The sequence below is a fragment of the Diuraphis noxia genome, unplaced genomic scaffold, assembly GCF_037042655.1.
Source record: "Diuraphis noxia isolate RWA-SAM2 unplaced genomic scaffold, SU_Dnox_SAM2 contig0003, whole genome shotgun sequence".
NCBI classification, from domain to species: domain Eukaryota; kingdom Metazoa; phylum Arthropoda; class Insecta; order Hemiptera; family Aphididae; genus Diuraphis; species Diuraphis noxia.
In genome coordinates, this window is record NW_028301713.1 from 14547407 (window position 1) to 14568548 (window position 21142).

Genomic DNA, 21142 nt, shown 5'->3' on the forward strand with positions numbered 1-21142 from the left:
ATTGTTGGCTTATTGTCGTATACATTAGTGTTTGTAAACAAAAACGAACGAGTTAGTTAAAATAGATTAAAGTAACATTTTTAATTTCTATAAAATTGTAATTAATCATTAAAATTAATAGACAGGTGCCTACCTAGTACCTATACTATAGTGTATATCTATATTATAGTGATAGGTGGAAAAAAAATCTGCTAGAAAAATTACCTTTGTACACCCATATTTTTAGAATATAATTATTATTATAATCCAATTACTTACTATACTTACTTTGAAAAAATATTTTAATCATTACATTAAATATTAAGTATATAATCAATTAAAAACAACAATCGCACAGAAATATTGAACAACACAATGTCAATCTAAAAATACCTACATATATTTCTGTAGTTGCTATGGCTTATTGACTCATTTTTTTTTTCATATATTAGACATGATATAAGTTAATTGATATACATGTTAATATATTAGTTATAACTCATAACTTGTGTGTATAATAATTATAACGAACAATTTAAGAACTCCCATTGTATATTTGTATGAATAATACATCAGAAGATTGTAATTGCGTTAGGGTCTAAAATTGAAAATGTTTTAAAATTTTAATGTTTTACTGAAAATACTATCTTTGAATTTTTGTATGGAAATTAAAAAACGTATTATAGTACTACCCTACAATGGGGTAATACATTTTGTTCGTAATCATATAAATATAACACTATTGTCTATTTATGATATATTTTTGTTTTTGCGCCTCACAAATGATGATGTTGAGCATCTAAGCGCATACTATGTTGCCTATACGAAACCCCTGTTTCTGACTTTTCTGTTTCTCTTTCACTTTTTGTGCTTATACATTAAATATTTAAGTTATAAAAAAAAAACAAAAATATGGAATGATCATTAATCTCCATATTTTCATTCGTCTAATCCAATTTTACTAATTAATACATTTGTGTTGATATCATTTAATTCTAAAAGATTTTAATTTTATTGGCTCTTATGTTATTCTAACATAAGTATTTCATGACATGATAATATTATACTATATTATACATTAGTACGACATCTAGTGAATAAAATTGTAATATATTATGTACTTTACTTTTTATAAGCATGTAAAATATGTTGCTGTTACATGCTTCATACACGGCATTTTGGTTTTATACAAAAATAATAAATAATAATACACAATAATAAATGTTTATAATATAACAACGTTATATTATAATATATTTAAAAATTCAAATAACACAGTAAGTAAAAAAAATACATATAACTAGGGAGAAATATTTACATTTGGTTTAAAAACACATTGACTGGAGAGGTAATACTTATGAAATATTGACAATGGATACGGTGAAATATTAATCATTTTTTATGGTAACCATAACTATCACCGCTGCCACCGTAATTATATTGTTGATCTTCGTATCCTCCACCATATTCATGGTGGTCATGATGGTCTTGATGTTCTTCCACCCAAACCTTTTCCCATACTGGCTTGTAGACTTTCTTCCAAGTGGGCACTTGAATCTCTTTCCAAGCTGGAACTTTGTGTTCTTTCCATTCAGTCTTGTATTCAAGCTTTTTCTCAGTTACCCATTCTTCTTTCTTCTCTGTTCTCCAAATCTGTATTTTTTCTTCTTTCCATTCTTGTTTCTTTTCAGTTATCCATTCCTGTTTCTTTTCTGTCCTCCATATTTGTACTTTCTCTTCTTTCCATACTTGTTTCTTCTCTGTCACCCATTCTTGTTTTTTTTCAGTTTTCCATACCTTATTCCAAATCGGTTTCCATATAAGTTTTTTTTTCCACAAATCATGTGCAACATATTCCCATCCATTTTGGTCTTTGCCTAACTGCTTAGATCCGGGAACGTATTCTTTAACCCATTCCGGAACATAGGTCTTTTTCCAGTCAGGTACCTGAATCTCTTTCCACACGGGTACTTGTACTTCCTTCCATGCAGGTACTTGGACTACTTTCCAGTCGGGTACTTTAACTTCTTTCCACACTGGAACTTTAATTTCTTTCCAAACTGGAGTCTGGATAACTTTCCAATCTGGTACTTTTATTTCTTTCCAAACGGGAACTTTGATTTCTTTCCATATGGGTACCTTAATTTGTTCCAAAGTTTTTTTCCATACCTCTTGCTTGACAGTTTTCCATTCTTGCTTCCATTCCTCTTTCCAAGTTAATTTCTTTTTCCAGGAGCCTCGTGGTTCTTCGTGATGATGAGAATCATAACCAACAACATCTGAACCATATCCACTATCAGCGCTGAAATAGAAAATATTCAAAATGTTGATAATATTCACAGTTTTAAAAGAACAACAACTGTGAGATTTTTGTTTATATGCCTAAAAAAAAAAAATACAATAGTAAGTTATAATATAGCGTTTTTATCAAATTTGAGATACATATTTCTGTATGTAATTTTCATAGTTCGCTTTCATAAGTGAATTTTATATAGTAAATAATTATAGTATATATACTATACAGGGTGATTCTTTTATCATTGAACACTCATTATTTAAAAAAGTATTTACTTTTTTCAAAATATTTTTTTACATAGTTTCAAGTTGTTAAAAAACCAACGTTTTTATTAAAAAATTATATTTTTAAATATTTTTTATCCTTATCATTTTTTAAGTTTTTTACTTTTTTGAATGACAACATAGAGTTTTAATATCATATTCCAAAGCAGAATATTTTTCTAATTATTTTGATACGTAAAAATCGAATTTTGGACGAGTAGTTTATGAGTGATAAGTATTTAAAGTTTAGATTGGCGGAGTGGAGTGGTACGGGGTTACCCCGCAAAATGTTTGTCCATTATAACCTATAGTATATCCTTATAACTCATAAACTACTCGTCCAAAATTGTAATATACAAATATATGGAAGTTTATCAGACAATCATTTTTTTTTTATTCATACGTACTGCTTTTTTTGACGCTGAATTGGCTGCAAAGACTTTTCTGGTGCTGGTGTCGGTAAACCAACAACAAGCGATACTGATGCAATCGCCACAAACAGTGATTTCACTAGCAACTGAAAAATTATATATTTTATAGTTTTATATTATACAATTCCGCATTCGTGTATTGTTATAAATATGACAATATATGATAAGAACACGATTTGCATTTATTAAAGCACCTATACTTGGAAGGTAATTACATAGTTTAAGTAGATCGAATGATATATTGTAATATGATGCCTAACAATTTTTAAAATTTCAGATAATTTTTATACATCCTGCTATAATGCTTTATGTATATTATATATTTTTGATAAAATCTATTGTTTTTCTTAACAGCCTAAGATTGTTATACATATTTTAACCTTAATTAACATATTAAATATAGGTACTCGTCACTCGATGAATTCCTTTGGTTTACCCAAGTATAACGGCAGTAAATCTTGTTACTATTTAATAAACGTCAGTTTACCTTCATAAAATTAGTAAAGTAATAGTAACGATGAGATTTGTTTTTATATTAATAATATCACGTGTAAGTTATAAATAGGGTTCGGGACTTATTGCACACAAATTGTAGGAAATATGCATGCACATATGCACTTAAAATAACCGAAATATGCGCAAAAATATGCAACCAAAATTTGGCAAATATGCATTTTGCTCAGAAAATGGCAAAATATGCGAAAATATGCAATTAAAATTTTTGTATTTCAATCCGTTATGATTTAAAACAAATTTAAATCTTACTTAGACTATTCTGCAGTCATTATTAAGCAATATGCAAATGCAACAAGTCCCGAACCCTAGTGATTACTGATTTGTCTATATTGAACAACACATGAGGGTAAAAAAAAATTATAGTTCTTTAAAATAAATGTACTTAACATGAAACAAAAACTGCGTAAATATGCTATAAATAACATTTAAACTGCCAAAATTTGGCAAATATGCATTTTGCTCAGAAAATGGCAAAATATGCGAAAATATGCAATTAAAATTTTTGTATTTCAATCCGTTATGATTTAAAACAAATTTAAATCTTACTTAGACTATTCTGCAGTCATTATTAAGCAATATGCAAATGCAACAAGTCCCGAACCCTAGTTATAAATAAGTATTCTTAAGAGGACGTTTCACCCGCATGTGTTGTCTCCGTCTTACAAGTGCGTAACATTGCAAAAACTGTTTTGCGCGGGAAAGAACCGAGAAAGATACAGTTATAACTAAGAAACGAAATTTTCACCACATAAAAAGGAGATTTTTTTCTGTGCAATATCGTTTTTATTTTTTCGATATCACTTATACAAAAAAAATTCTTATTGTTTTATAATACATTAATTTTGCGTTTTTTAAGCACGAATAACTTTTTTTGTAGTTCTGATATCGAAAAAATAAAAACGATATTGCACAGACAAAATTCTCCTTTTTATGTGATGAAAATTTCATTTCTTAGTTATAACTGTATCATTCTCGGTTCTTTCCCGCGCGAAACAGTTTTTGCAATGTTACGCACTTGTAAGACGGAGACAACACATGCGGGTGAAACGTCCTCTTAATTCCTAGCTAAGTTACGATAAGTATATATACTTATGTGAATGGGGGAGTAATGTTAGCGTAGGCATGTCATGAGAAAAAAGGTTAGGTGCCTATGTAGTGAAATGGATTCATAGCTAACGTACTACTTTTGATATAATTGTTATTCGAGTGTATATTTTTCGTCTTCATGCCAATATGTTGCTCTTATGACTATTCTTAAAGAAATAATACAAGCACTAAATTCGTTTGATATTAACGTTCACCCGAAATAATATAAATGAAATAATAACAATCCATCAAAATAATGATTTGTATGATAGTGTACTAGGTATTGATACCTAGTGAAGAAATCAGTATATTACATAATACATACTTCAGTATACAGTAACACATTGAATAACAATGTCTTATAATATGATAATTCATATTTTTGATTATCCTAATTTTCTGATAAATAATATTTTATTATAATATACATATATATACGATTTAAAAAATAATATAATAGATTTGATTGTCTCTATGTGTAAGACTCAAAGTTATATTTGAGTCGTCTTGAGTCACTATGCTTAAGTCATATAGGTAAAATATAGACAAAAGGCATATTATATTATATGTGATTTAACTTGAACTTGAAAAATTGCTTAAAAATGTAATATATGTTTCAACTGATATCTAAACTTAGTGATTCAATAAACACATGGTTATTGATTACTGTTTGGTTGGAATAGAATTATACGATAGCTATTGGGGTCAAATTGTTGTTGTAATTTATAAATACCGCATTTAAATTGTATATAGTAGGTGTCAATTGTCAAGGACTGACTTTGAAATATTTTTCAGTTATTACAAATCGTTTTAAATAACTGTATTTTAGAATAAATAAAATGAGAAGTATGATGTAATTGTAATTTGTAGGACATACAATATTTTTATTTGTCAATAAAATCTTTAGATATTCAATAAAGGTTATGTTATAATACAAGAAAACATTATCTCACATTAATCTATCACAAAAGTAGTACCTACCTATATAATTAGAGTAAATCAATCATGTTGTATAAATCTTAAAAATTTATTTTTGCTTTTTTTTTAAAAAAAAACTAAGTATATAGTGACATGATATATTTTTTGTATAGGTAAGACATATTAAGTTTAATATTTTAAATGCATTATATTACATATTGGAAGTTATAATTTGATGAACTAAATAATAAATAGTTGAAACAAATGTTTCATAAGTCACAACAATAAAGATCTCATGGGAACCATGTATTTGTAATGATGTTACATAAATTATAAAATAACAAAACGTGTGTGCTATAAATTATGAGTAAATAAAATATGTGTTTGTAGATTGTATGTGATGTGTATATTCATTATGTTGTTATGTTACGAATATAAAATATTATAATAAATTAGTTGCATAAATATAAAGTCGATTATATATTAAAACAATATTTTAAAAACTAGGGTACCTTAGCATACTAGGTATATGCCACTAAAGAATTAATAGTTATACAGTGCAGTGTTAACATAGTTACTATTATTATAAATGCTAAACTGGCGATATACAAATTCGTTGATGGACAGAAATTCTATCTCACGTATTATTGGTTACGGTTATGTACATGTACCTATATTGTATCTACAGAAATATATGGTACTGGTACATTAGTACTTATAATATTATTAAAAACAATATACCTACCTATAGTTGTAATATAAATGAAAGTTTTTTTTCTGTGCGTATATATCGTATGATAATAATATATCTATTAACACTAGTTGCTATGATTCAACGTGTATTGGCAAAAACAAAATGACTGATAATGAATACAGACATAGAGGTGCTCAGATCTGCAAACAGTTAAAGTGCTTGTGCGATGTATATAGCGGAAATGTGTAGTGGCGTTGCCAACACGCGTGTACTAAAATATAGTCAAGTGGCAAACATATTCAAATAAATCGGGTGAGATAAACACTATCGAATATAATGGTTAAGAACTTAGCAAATGACATAATATAGATAAAAATAAATAAATAAATTTAAATTTTGTGAGCGTAAAATGTGATGTGTATGTAGAAATATTTGCATTAGCAATACTAATAATATTATGTAAGTATACTAAGGATTGTGAGGAATAATTTATTAAATGAGAAAGATGCGTGTTTTTTATGGTGGTATACCTTATGATGACGTCTATGCCGGTGTTCATCAAAATTTTACATTAAGATCCAAACGAGATTAAACGATGTTATGTATAGTACCTACTGTGGAAATTTCGATTTTTAAAACAAAAACGTGCGTCGTGCACGCACGGCGGCGCGCCTATAATAAAATATTAAATAAGATTCATCGCGGGCGGATTCAAGATTCAACATAATATATTATTATTATTATTTTTATTATTTTAAATGAGTACTTACTAAGGTAACCAACTTTTAATTTGAAAAACATCGACCCAAAGGTAGGTATACCAAAAAAACAGTTAGAATTTTCATTTAATATTACGTCATCATGTATTTATATACGAATTTGAAGTCATTAAGATTAGATCGATCTCTCGATGAAACTTTCGATCGGATGGAAGTACCGGCTTTTTATAGGTTTAAACCATAGACCCATTGACGAATCTTTTAATGGGTTAACACCGCTAACCGGCTTTTTAAGTCTTTCGAAGTGAATTAAAATATACCAGCCGGTTGCAAACCCTAGTATATGACGTACCTACATAAATATATATAATGTTCCATGATGTTTTATTCGTATGTCTGTTAAATACATATTACATTGATAATAAAGACAGGCGTGATGACGTCCTATCCATATCTTTATTATGTATGATTAAATATAAATAACTATAAAATATGTATTTCAGTATTTGTCATTAAATTAGACTTTTTTTTCCAGGAAGCGCCAAACGATTAGTTTTCATCAGATTATAATATGATTCCCAGTACACGCGCTGTCCGTGTTGAACAAAGTCAACAATTTTCCTATCGTTTGGTAATCGTTCTGGACAAAGACTGGTCAACGTGGTCATAACCATAATAATTATAATATACCAGTTATGACACTATATAAAATATAATATTATTTAGTTTGATGCAATTGATGCATGCCCGACGTCCATCAACGCGTACAGGCGTCATACGCGGACGGTGGACCGTGTCATCCGAAGACGTTAACGCGGACACTGCAGTGAGCTGTGAGGTAAGTCAACTATGTAATATTATAATAATAATAAAACAACATTATATGGTTGTTTGCTGTGCAGACTTTCTTCGGTTGTCGTAAGATTTGAATAGGAATGAGAAAGAGAGAAATAACACTTGACCATATAATAATTGCGTTTTCTTTGCAGGGTGCGCTTCGTTGGTCAACGTACCTATACTTTGTCGAGAGACGCGCAGAGACCGAATACCGAAGACATATTGCATTATGTGTAAGTATTATACAAGTATTTATTATATTATTATCATCATTGAATAATCGTGTGATTGTTTCTGAACACGAAATTTCGTAGATTTTTATTATTCAAAATATGATTTTCGTTTTCCGTCAAACGCGTTAACCCCTTCAACACTTTCACCGCAGTCGTATTTGATATATAACGACGTATTAATACGGCCGGGAAACGCATTCATCGTTTACAATACTAGCTACTATAATATAATCTACATTTATATTTATATACATATATAATATTGTTCATGATCGCGAGCACTTTTGTTACCGGTAGGTATAGTGTCTTTTAAATTTGATATTCTTATACAAGTAAAAGCTTAATAGTGGAATCACGAGCCATTCAATTGACCGTTCACGTAATGGGTTATCATTTCGTCCGTTATAATATTATCGCGGTCTCGTAATACGTATTCATAATATAAAAGTCGAAATATATTCTACCATCGGCATACGGTACAACTCTCCATATTGTGTTTGATAATAATTTCAATTCAATTGAGAAAATAACCATAACGGATGGTTTTGACGTAATTAAATCTACTGAAGAAAGTCCATTGATGTATACATATACGTATCATTTATAGGTACATCGGTAAAGTATATAATATCACTAAGACAAAAAATTTAGCATAAAAGCATACCTACGTCGTGTAACTTACTAGTTCATAATAACTTTACGTTCGTTAAATCAGTTTGTTATTAAATCATTACTCGCAAACATTGTCTATAATATATGGTAGTAAATCTCTGTTCAAACCGTTACTAGCCGACTTGATTAAATACCTTTCAGGTCATGTGTTAGACCATACCAAAATATTTAAGTAAACGCATATTACGTTTTAATTAGATAAACATATACGTATGTAATTTTTCTTTGAAATTGATTACTATGTATTCTAATAACGTATGATCGAGGTTAAACAAAATTCGTGAAGTTAAAATAGTAGATTACTGCCAAAGAAATATAGAATGGATTGCCCAACGAGAAATTAAACATAAGTAGAACACGTTTTATTTGTAGCTAAGTAAGAAAAGATGATTGTTACGTAAGAAAAAAACGCGACGAATAAGGACATAATAAATAATGAAATACTTTAGTGTTACATATTATTATTATGATGTGCGAGCATAATATATATATATATATAAGATGACAAAATTTTGTCAAACAAAGAATGCGTTTTTCCCGAGCTATCTTGAAAATCATTTTCGTTTTTGGCATGAAAAAAATGTTTTATTTGACTGACTAATTTAAAAAAATTAAAACACATAATGAGATAATAAATATTTTGACTCGAGTATTATTATGTGTAGTAAAAAAGGAATTTTCATAGCATTTAATATTTAAATCTTGTAGTTATATGTTATGTAGGTATGGGTATAATTTATGTAAAATATATTTGGAAATCATTAGTTATAAATAACTTGTCTATGCAGATGTGTTTAGTTTTTCTGATCGTATCGTACTATATTTAATTTATAATTGATTATTATTTAATAATTCTTTAATTGAATATTAAATAGCTTAAATTAGGTAATTTATTGAGGTTCTAATTTCTAAATAAACATTTAAACTAATTTTCAATAATATCTTTACCATCATTTAAAAATGTCTTTATATGCATATACTTATTAAATTTAAAATTCTAACAGTGGATCGAATTTATTATATAATGGATTATTGTAATATTATTTTGATATTTTGGCTGTTAAAGCTCATAGTTTTTTTTTTTTTTTTTTTTTTTTATTAAAAGAAACTTTGTAAACAATTAGCTTCGACAATTATGATTATAAATATTACATATGAAAGCAAGATTAACAACAAAAATAATATTACAGATAAAGCTCATAGTTAATATTGCCTATCAGTCAAAGTTTTCTATTTTGAAATAAAAAAAAATTAACTTTACTAAATAATAATTTTCCCTGTGGTTATCTGTTATAATAAATATAATTTCCTGTTATTTCATGGTTACATATTATCTAAATCAAATTTTACACATATACCCAATTACAAAGTTACATAATCATTGCCCACATATGAAAGTACACACGAACTATATTAGAAAAACGAAACAATATTATACTCCATTGCCTAATAATGAAAACTTGGCTTATAGATTCTGTTTAGGAATCTTTAATTTAACATAAATATAATAAACAAACCAATCAATTTCCATGAGTTACCGAATTAATATGATTGCTTTTATAATATTCATCTACCTGCACGACGTGACTTCTTTCACAATATCATTATAGTATTATACATTATAACTAATGACATTTGTATTGTTTGGATATTGAAATCAATCATACATTATTGAAACGTATTATATACTGAGAAGTAGTAAAATATCATTATTAGAATGGCTGAAAAAAGAATGAATAAAATTGTAAAATATAATAAACAAATACTAATAGTTTTAATTTAAATTAGTTAACAGTATTATGTCAGCAATTCAGCATAATTATTGACAGTAGTATTGCAAAATGCAATACAGAGTTTTCTATCAATTGTAACTATAACAAAAGATTTATGTCTCTATAGTAATGTTAAACAACTATTTAACTTTCATTAAATGTTAGAAATTCTAACCATTTAATTTATTATCAATATTATTTTATAGCTTCAAATTATTTGGCTTATACTATATTGTTATATTTATACCTACTACTTGAATTAGGTACATTATAATTTTTTTCTGGATAAAATTCAAAGATCAATCTTAAAAATAAATTAATCTTATACAAAACATTCCTATTGCCTTAAGGTATTTTGGAATTCAAATATGAAACCTCCATAATCTACAAAAAAGTTGAATAATTATAATGATACTTTAATGTCAATAAATAAATATCATATCAAAAAAATCAGCCACCATCTATAAACATTTTCGATCTTGCTTAATAAATAATCACTCAAGTCTCCCAATACAAAAAAACATGACATAAATAATATTTCCAGAAATTCACCTAGCTGCTTAACTTACCTATAGTGTAGATACATTTTAAAATAATAATATGTGAATTGTTAATAGATTAATTCAATGATCTTCAGTAATTTTTTCAAAAGTTTCAACGCTGAGTAACTTCTTTCATTCTATGCCTGCTCGACTATTCCATACTGCCGTTATTTTTTCATATAAGACTGGACGATTTAAATACGCCCCGCTAAAATTGTTATTTTTTTAATGTGACTCCTGTGTCCAAAAAATGTACAAACCATTTAGATGAGAGTGGGACCTATATAATTTCGGGTCTGGGAGTGCCCCTGTCAACCACTGCTTTATGGTAAACCAAGTCAAACTTATAGCTCTTAGTTCTTACACTTATTGCTAAGCTTAGAATAGCTATATAATATAAAATAAAAATACATATCATAACTTAATAGGATCAAAAAATATCACAGTACAAGTATAATAGCACTTACATTTCATTAACTTCATACATATTGTATTGTTCCCCGAAAAAAGAATTTTGAAAATTACTAAATGTATAACACAATTTAAATAGAAATGATCTAAATAATTGAATATTGGAATGTTAAAATTAAATATATTATACATTGCAAGATATTAGAAAAAAAATTAAATGCAGATATTTTAATAAGTAATTATACCTATAATTTTTAAACGCTGTTTTTAAACAAATTCCAACTATAGTTGCCATTAAAATGTTTTAGAAGTACCGATAGTGATTGAATTGTTTTTTGTTCGTTATTTAACATTGTACTGTGCGTCTGGGCACATCGTGCATGGTTTTTTATCTTATAATAATATATGATATTATATTGTATACATATAATACACAATATCGTCACTGCAAGTTACAAGCATATATATTATCTGCCAAAGCTTTAAAACTTTTTAAGCGATTTGTAATAATCGTATTATAGTTAGAACTTGCTGTAAGAATGTATAGAAGAAATGTTTAATTTTTAATTTTGATTTTACTGTACATACTACGTTATATTATAAATTAGGTAAATAATTAAAACTCATACTAATTCTAACCAAAAATTTAAAATTACACAGAGAATTAGTTATAAAAAATGTATATTGTATATATAAAGAGGGTGCAACACCCGTATTTGTTTTCTCAATCTTACAAACGCGTAACATCGCAAATTTACGTTCAGCAGTTCACATTTTACTTCATTAGCTTAAAAATTAGAATGAATAGACCTATTATGAAACTTGATGGTAAGAACATTATCTGTGTTTTTTTGGAAGTATTTTTATGATAATTCAGTTTTTAAGTGAGTCACACGCGTATAATAAATTATAAAACAAAATGCTCATAACTCACTTAAAAACTGAATTAACGTAAAAATACTTCCTACAAAACACAGATAATGTTCTTACCATCAAGTTTCATAATAGGTCTTATTCACTCTAATTCTTATGCTAACTGAGTAAAATGTGAACTGCTGAGCGTAAATTTTCGATGTTATGATGCGTTTGTAAGACTGAGACAACAAATTCGGGTGTTGCGCCCTCTTAAAAAATATTACAGTTACCTAATCACAGTGATGACTCACTTAATAAGTAATATTTATACTTATTGTTGATTAAGAATTGCAATTTAGAATTTCATAGAGGAAAAGTATTATTTTTATAATCTAAATCAAATAAAATAATTTTTCTGTTGAGATTTTACTGAAACCAATTTTAAATTTAAAAAAGTTATCATTTATAATATTAATAATTAGTTATAGTTATAACAGTATAATATTGTTGTAATTTATATAATATAACCCTATAATATTACAGGTTTATTAATCGTATTATGTTGTGCTTACCATCTTGTTTGATCGTGGCAACCGTGACGGTGATACCAAAAAAACTGCACCTGCAGACTCCACCGCAGTTATAGCAGTTTGATTTTGGCCAACTTACTACAGCAAGCCTAAACCGAGAAAACGCACTGTACCGAAATCGCCGTAAGTGTTTGCTTTTTATATGTTTATGAACAGAACCAGTGGGGACTTATTACATATTGTATAGGCAGTTAGTTCGTTTATATAGATCTTTCGGACATCATAGCGAAAGGTCTTCTCCCGGAGCCTGTCATCATCCAATGCCACCGCTACAGCAACGGACCGAACCCGACGACCGCGACCAAGCGCCACCGTATATGTTCGCGCACCGGTTACAAAAGCGTATTATCACTTTCGTTGAACCCTATTACGACCCCAATAACGATAATACTAATAATAAAATCATGCAATCACTATAGTGATACACTATGACTATATTATACTTATAAGTAGCCGCGAGTTTCTTTTCTGTATAACGATCGTGCATCATAGCCTGAAGATTTTTTTAGATTTTCCCCGACCAGGTTTATGTCATTCGATTATTATTTTTAAAAGTACATAGATATTTACTATACTTAGCTACTTATATTATAAATATAAATATATATATATATATCACGATTCAATGGCCTATACACAGCCTTAAAAAATTATGTTTACGCTTGAAATAATCAACAAATTATAATATAGTAAATTTAAGACATGCAATCAATGCAATCAATTAAATTCAACCAAAATATTTAAAAACATTGTGTTATAATAAGTACCTAACTACCTATACCATTTTTGAAATTCCTATTGAAAGCTGAATCATCTAAATCTAATTTTTTAATGAAAGATTGTTAAATATATATAAAATTTGTAATATATTTATTACAATTTTATGTATTATTTATATGTGATTATTTTAATGTAAAAATGGGAAAAAACAGATATCGGTGTTAGTTTTAGTGAATATACATCTACTAATTAATAAACTTACAATATTTGTTTGGCACTTTCTAAAAAAAAACGTATCATTTATAATTATTATTTAAAATCCTATTTATTTAAATGATTTTTAAGAAACCATACATAGTAAGTTATATTGCATAGTTCAGATATCTGTAATTGATTATAATTTATAATTTATAAATTATAAATGTTTCTCATCTTATTTTATATGCAACTCAATATTTTAGTGGTGTATAGTTTATACTTGTAATTATAGTATAGTATAAAATAATATATAGTATATAGTATATAGTATTAAAATAAAATATTGAAATAATTTCAACTACAGTTTGTTGTAGCTAGGTGCCTATAATAATTAATAATATGGCCGTTATATAATTTTCAGGAAAAATTCGTTTTATCCATGTTCCATATCGTTGCGCAAATTAGTTGCTAAAATTAAATAATTATTTGTTTTGTATATTTTATTATGGCATAATGGCAGTCATAGTGAACTTTGGTAAAACAAAAAAAAATGTTTTAAATGTTTTTATAAGTAATTACATAACGTATTGATAAAAAATAAATTTAGTATCAATACTTATTAATACCTACATTTGGAAGAAATAATTAATGACACATAGTAATGTTGTAATATGTATAGATGAGTAGTTGATATTTTTCCTATATACGACGGATACAAATGTTTGGCTTTACATTTGGGTAGTCTTGCTGTAACTGTAAGACGTAACTCCAAATTTTAACATAAGATTTTATTGAAAAACAATTGGTAGGATAAAATTATCATCTCCATTTGACCACCACTATGTAGCATATAATATACTATATACGCATTTCATATTATAATAATTATACAAATTAACGAGTAAAATTGATTATGAATAATGATATTATGCATGGTATTCAAAAAATATTGGAACAATCTGTATTATAATTAATATCCAAATATTTAATACATAATATTATTTTTCCAAATCGACAATATCATGCGGGAAATTTTTGAAACTATTGTTGACGCAATTAATTATATCTAATATTTTTTTAAGAAAACTATATTTTAAGAAGTAAGTATACCTTTTCAATATAAATAATAATAACAAGACATAACTATTTGAATCATTAAAGGTATAACCGTAAAGTTAAGATTAATTTCGTTGGTCAGTACAATTCCAAATCACGGTACTAATGGTATCTTGTAAACATATTGTGTATGATGTATTAATGTAATGTAAGGAAGTTTATGGTCCGTCATTATTCATTACAGTTTACCATTGTCTTTCGGTATTCGTATATAGGTACTAAATATCAGTAAATTGCACTGTTTGAAAGAAATTGAAGAAGCGAAAGAATAAAATAAAATAATGTATGAAATGAAATATTTTCTGCACGCATATCTGACTATCTAAGTAGACGTTTGATTCATATATATATATATATAAATTAATATAACTATAGGTAACGTTTAGTTTTAAGCTGGGTTCGACATGACGTATAATATCTACCTCATTTTTACGATTTTATTACTGTATCCGACTGTACAATAATATTTTAATCATATTTTTATGAGTGCTACAGTATAATAAAGGATCGTAAATCAGATTGAAAATAGCATGCACGTAACTCTATGATGGCGAATGTGTGATCCTTGAATAGGTTTATTATCAATGCAACTATGCGAGTATACTGGTAGATACCTATACATTATAATATATATTATAGGTACCTATTTATGTACGTGTGCAGCTCTGCAGGGTGGCGTTAAAAGCACATTGCGATTTCGCGCAACGTATAGGGTTAGATAACAACAAGAGTAATTTTTGTTATGGATACGTAGTAATTGTATGTAGTCTATATATTATATTTTCGTAATGTAATGAACTATATGCATTGTTGTAACCACTACAACTGATCACGAGTAAAAGTAATACTCTAAACAATTTCGCACCACAACTGAATACCTAGTATTAATTCTATTCTGGACGATATACAAAAAATAATATTATTAATAGTGAAGTAACAAATGGCTAATTGGTCAGCGTTCTGACATACGATTATAAACATATCGACATTACGCTTTCTTTGAAAATTTTTTTTTTTTATTCAGTTATACACAATACATATATAATATGTACTCTACGCGTATAAGTGTATATTGTACAACAATGCAATTTTTACGTCTCAAGTATAAATTTTAATTACCTACAGTTACATGTATAGATGTTGCTGTAAATTATTAAGTAGGTATTAATTTAATAGTCTCTGCTGCATATATTAGCAACCCTTTAAAACTAAACGATGTTCAGATATAAATGCGACAATACCACTCCGTTATGAAAACGCTTATACGACGAATTGGCCGGTATGATGTAAAATAAGTTTGTTTATCACTCGTCAATATATTACATAGCTAGTTAAAAAAACCCATAATATAATCTTACAGTCATAAAAGTTTATATTTAAAGTAACAACACATTTCGGTCATGTGCGTTTAATTTTTTTTTTCAAACACCTCTCCTTTCCATAATTGATAGATAAGGATCTGAGATATAATATAATATAATTACGAATATTTATTCACGTTGGCGTACCCAGATTGCAATGCGTGCGACGGTGACATACCCTGATACGCAAAACGTTGTCATATAGGCACGTAAAATGTTGGGCAATGCGCATATTATTATATTGGTATATTACTATATTGCATTATTATTTTTTTTTTTGGGTGATTTTATTATTGTAAAATGTTCTTTATTTCAGAAAACAATGACATTATTGAAAATATATTTTTTAATCGTTTAAAACAATATTGTTCTAAAAAAAAAAATTTAGTATATCTTAATTATTTTTTAAATTGTTCACTTTTTTAATGATTAACTATTTAACGCTTTTATAGTTTCCTATTCCAAATCAGAAAATTTTTTTATTGGAGTATAACAATATTATTATCTTTAATAACATAGAAACTACTCTTTCAAATTTAGATTTAAAAGGCGTCTTAATTTTCAAAAATATGACCCGCTTAACAACTTTCATAAAACGGCAGTTTTCATTAAAAAAAAATTGTATCACTGAGACACTGACTCATTGTAGGATACACCTTAAATTTTATAAAATCTAAGTAATTGAAATATAGCCTTTGAGCATAATTAAAAATCAGAGTTTTAATAAATTCATCAGTAAAGGATAAAAGGGATGAGCATGGTTATTACTTTATTAGGTAGTGAATTATTGTATGTATTTACACTTTTGACTTCTAACAGTGATAGTGGCTATTAAGTATAAATATATACTGTGTATTTTTTACCATTAACAGTTTTTTTTTCGAGTCCAGTTATCGTGAAAGTGGTTTCATATTTTTCTAATGTCACGCGTATACTGTATGAGTGTGTTAAAAGTCAATATTTTCTCAAATTCGTATAAATCATGTAGTGATATTAGTACATATTTGTGTACGCAATTTTTAAGTATAATATAAATTACGCATCGGCACTTTGTATAGTAAAAATGTATACGAAATGAGTAGTGAAAAAAATCTAAACATTTATTACCTACACAAATTACAATATAGCGAAGACGATCGCAGGTGGCCCCGAGGCGACATACAATATGCCGCCTTAATTAAATCTGTTTTTTTAATTCAAGTATGAATAGATGCATATTTTCTGCGCCGCCGGTGGGTGTACATATGTATCTGGTTAACCTAGACCCGGTCAACCACTTGTACTTGTAGGTTGGTCACCGCGTCCGATCAGTCCGACGCATAATAGAGTATTCGCAAGCAATAGTAATATTATTATGTTATTCTCGCGATGCAGCCCACGCTAAGTGTTGTTTGCGCTTTATATCATTCGGACGAAGACGAGGGCGAAGGATTCGTTCTAGATTGATTTTTTTTTTGCACATTTATGCCAGTTACCAATAATATCGGCCGACGTGTGGGATCTTCGAGGACGCTATATGTATGCATAGTTTGTATAGTTTACTACATTATCTTCAATGTCTAAGAAGGCCAAAATTTTAATTTAATTGATTTTGCAGAATTTTATATGTCGTATTTTGCGCAGATCTTACATAATATCCATAATATACGTTGGCATTCAAATAAAATGTATGTTGCGAAGTAAAAAAATCTAATATATTCCGAAAATAATTTAGTTGAAATATTGAGAGAATTAATTAGATAAAATATAATCAATCCCAAGTAAGAATTCCTAGCAACGGATTAGCAGATAAAAATCTCAAAAGATGAAGATACACTTCCTCACAATTCCCTAAAACTAAACTTTTTCTGAGGCACTAATCACCATCAACCTTAAATCTCTAAAAAAGGGCAGAAAAACTGGACTGAAGTCTTTTATACAAATGAACTTAATAACATTAAGACTTCCATCACAAAAATGGCATATTTCCCTAAATCTAAAAGAAGATACGAAGATATATTATACCTAGGCTACAGCCTATATTGTAACCCACCCAGTATGCTGAAGCATATTTATAATAAGTAAAATAAATAAATACATCCAATCTAATTTTCAGTAAATATTATTATTCGTTAAGTGTAAAAAATTGTTTCAAGAACTTTATGAAACAATAACTAATACAAAATATTTGAATACTTGTACTCGGACACTTATAACAACACTTAAATCACCATTAGCCATATCAACTTATATATGATCTATGTATCAAAATTATCAAGCAATTGTAAAGAATAAGACTTCATTTTATAATGATAATCATTATACGCGTAATATATTTGGAAGACAAAGCGTTATATAATACACTATATACACTAATGCCTTTTACACTTCCTGCAAATGTGATATATTAATAATCAAGTTATTATATTTTGATTACTCGACAAACTCCTAGTCTAAATATTAGTGAGTAAAAGTAAGAAATGTATTCGAAAATCGTTTTTTTAGTGTATATATCTATAGTAGAGAAATGTTTAATACAATAAAAACAGACTAAACCAATTTTAGATTCTGAGCGTAGCGATGTAGCGATAAATGTATTGATTTTACCATGATGTGTGTTTTTATTTTATACTTTTTTTTTTGTGTCTGTCATCAGTGTCATCACGTTTTGGAACAGTAAAAGTGCTTCGATTTTTACTTCAGTACCTCGTTTGATCAAAAAGTGAATCTAGTTGGTACTTTGGGGGGTCAAAAGTAAAAATTCTTAATATTTTTCTAAATAATCGGGATAAATAAACTAAAAATTATGGGGAAAACGGGAAATTTTACGCACAATCAGTTTTCGACAAAATCGATTTTGGTTTTTGATGTAACTTTTAAAAAAAATGACCATAGATACATGAAATTTACACCGAATGCTTTTATAAGTATATTCTATCTACCATTCAATTTTCAAAAATGTTCGACTTAAGTTGAACTATTCATAGGTATTTGCAATTTTCGATAATTATTAGTTTTTTAAAATTAATATCGATAAAAATTTATTTGTTGGGTAGAAAAGCTTGAAAATTTAATACAGGGCTCTTAACATATTATTACAATAGCAGTTGAAAAATAAAATAAATTCATAGTCACATTTTTTTTTTTATAAGCATTCAAAGTTTGAATTTTAACAAAATACGTAAAAATCACAAAAATTCGCAAATTATTTTAAGCTAGAAATTCATAAAAAAGTTTATTTTTAGAACTAAGATTTGAAAATTTAATGCAAGATTCCTTACAAGTTTGTCAATCTTTCACAAAAAAAATGTCCACCGGAAATTCAAATTAAATTTATATGAGCATTTGAAATTTAAATTTTTACAACATTGGATTTTCACTGGATTTCACATTTAGTGATTTTCTTATTTTGGTGAAACTCTAAAACAAATAACCACAGATATATGAAATTTTCACTGAATGTTTATATAGACATTTTCTATATTTGATACAATTTCCAAAATATTTAGAATTGTTTCTAGCTGTTTACTGACATTTAAATTTTTCAACTTTTTTAGTTTTTTTTTTCTATAAATATCGATAAAAATGTATTTGTTGGGTAGAAAAGCTTGAAAATTTAATACAAGGCTTCTAACTCATTGTGACAATAGCAGTTGAAAAATATTAAAAATACATAAGCATGATTTTTTTTTTATAAGCATTAAAAGTTCAAATTTTAACTAAATACGTAAAAATTACGGCAATATTCAAATTATCTTAGATAGAAATTCATAAAAGTTTTTCTTTTTAAATCTAAGATTAGTGAGATTTCAAAATTTTTAATAATCTATAATATATCCTAGATAGATAAACCGTCTCCTCTCAGAATCGTTTTTCGTATACAATGATATAATATCATTGGATTCAAATTTAATTCCATCTATTACAGTAACCCACTTGTAACCTACTGTACAGCAGAGTGACATCCACGACTTACCCGCTTTTTATTAATTTGAATAACATTAAAAAAAAAGAATAGTTTAGGCAATATAATCATTATTGAATTGTCTGATATAATTATTTCTTTGCGTTAACATGTTACGTACTATTTTATATGTTAGTGCTAATTTCGAATTTTTCCGAAGAAAAATATCATTGGTTATTTAAAACAAAAGTGTATTTTAATACTATTTTTAATTTTTGATAGGTATTTGAGTATTTATTCGAAATAATTTGTTTGAGTATTTTACCCAAGTCTGATCATATTATGACACATGATATCATGTGGTCATAGGTTTACCTCCACTGAGATCGTATGCAATGATTTAATATGAATTTTAATTTAACACATCCGTTATGAAGTTACTAACTTAATAAAAATAGATACTTTACAACTGTTAATGTGCATATAGCAGCAAAGCGACTCTCCAATTTTTTTTTTACTTTTGAACTATAATATTACTGTTCTGTTAACAAATCATCATATATTTTCTTTATTAAATTATATAATAATACTTAGTGTTTATACTTACTTACCGTATACAGTTAAAATTATTGTTATAGGTTATGTATAACCTATAAACCTATCTTCATAGATTTTTCAACAAATTTACTTTTTAAAATTCATGTAAGCATCTTGATATTTTATAATAACTAAAAACACAAATATTTGTATACATAGTATACATATAAATACCTGTATATAATATTTTAAGAAGTATTCTCTTCCATTACACTTTAACTTAGAACGTTTTATTTAAAAGCCCTTTCCCTTTTTATTTAACTACAGAATACTGCACAGTGCATATAGCATCCTATATATTATATTATACTATTATACTATAATATATTTAATGATCACTATTAATTGTGAAACACATCGTGGTTAAAGAAAGTAAATAGCATAAACGAGGTTGGTTTAAAGATTACAACCCTTGTTTTATTACGATCGTCTATTATTTTTTTATTCAAGAAG

The 21142-nt window shown here is 27.3% G+C and overlaps 1 protein-coding gene and 1 long non-coding RNA gene across 2 annotated transcripts; one reads left to right on the forward strand and one right to left on the reverse strand.

Moving 5' to 3' along the window:
- Positions 1-1194: 1194 nt before the first annotated feature.
- On the reverse strand, positions 1195-12957 carry LOC107172909 (uncharacterized). The gene is made up of 3 exons (XM_015523219.2): positions 12797-12957; positions 2946-3055; positions 1195-2281 (listed from the first exon to the last, which is right to left on the reverse strand). The coding sequence occupies exons 1-3, from the start codon at positions 12797-12799 to the stop codon at positions 1372-1374; spliced, it is 1023 nt and encodes a 340-aa protein (XP_015378705.1). The 5' UTR covers positions 12800-12957; the 3' UTR covers positions 1195-1371.
- On the forward strand, positions 7504-12890 carry LOC149056777 (uncharacterized). Its single transcript, XR_016190850.1, has 3 exons — positions 7504-7740; positions 7892-7972; positions 12768-12890. It is a non-coding gene; the product is annotated as an uncharacterized LOC149056777 (long non-coding RNA).
- Positions 12958-21142: the final 8185 nt, after the last annotated feature.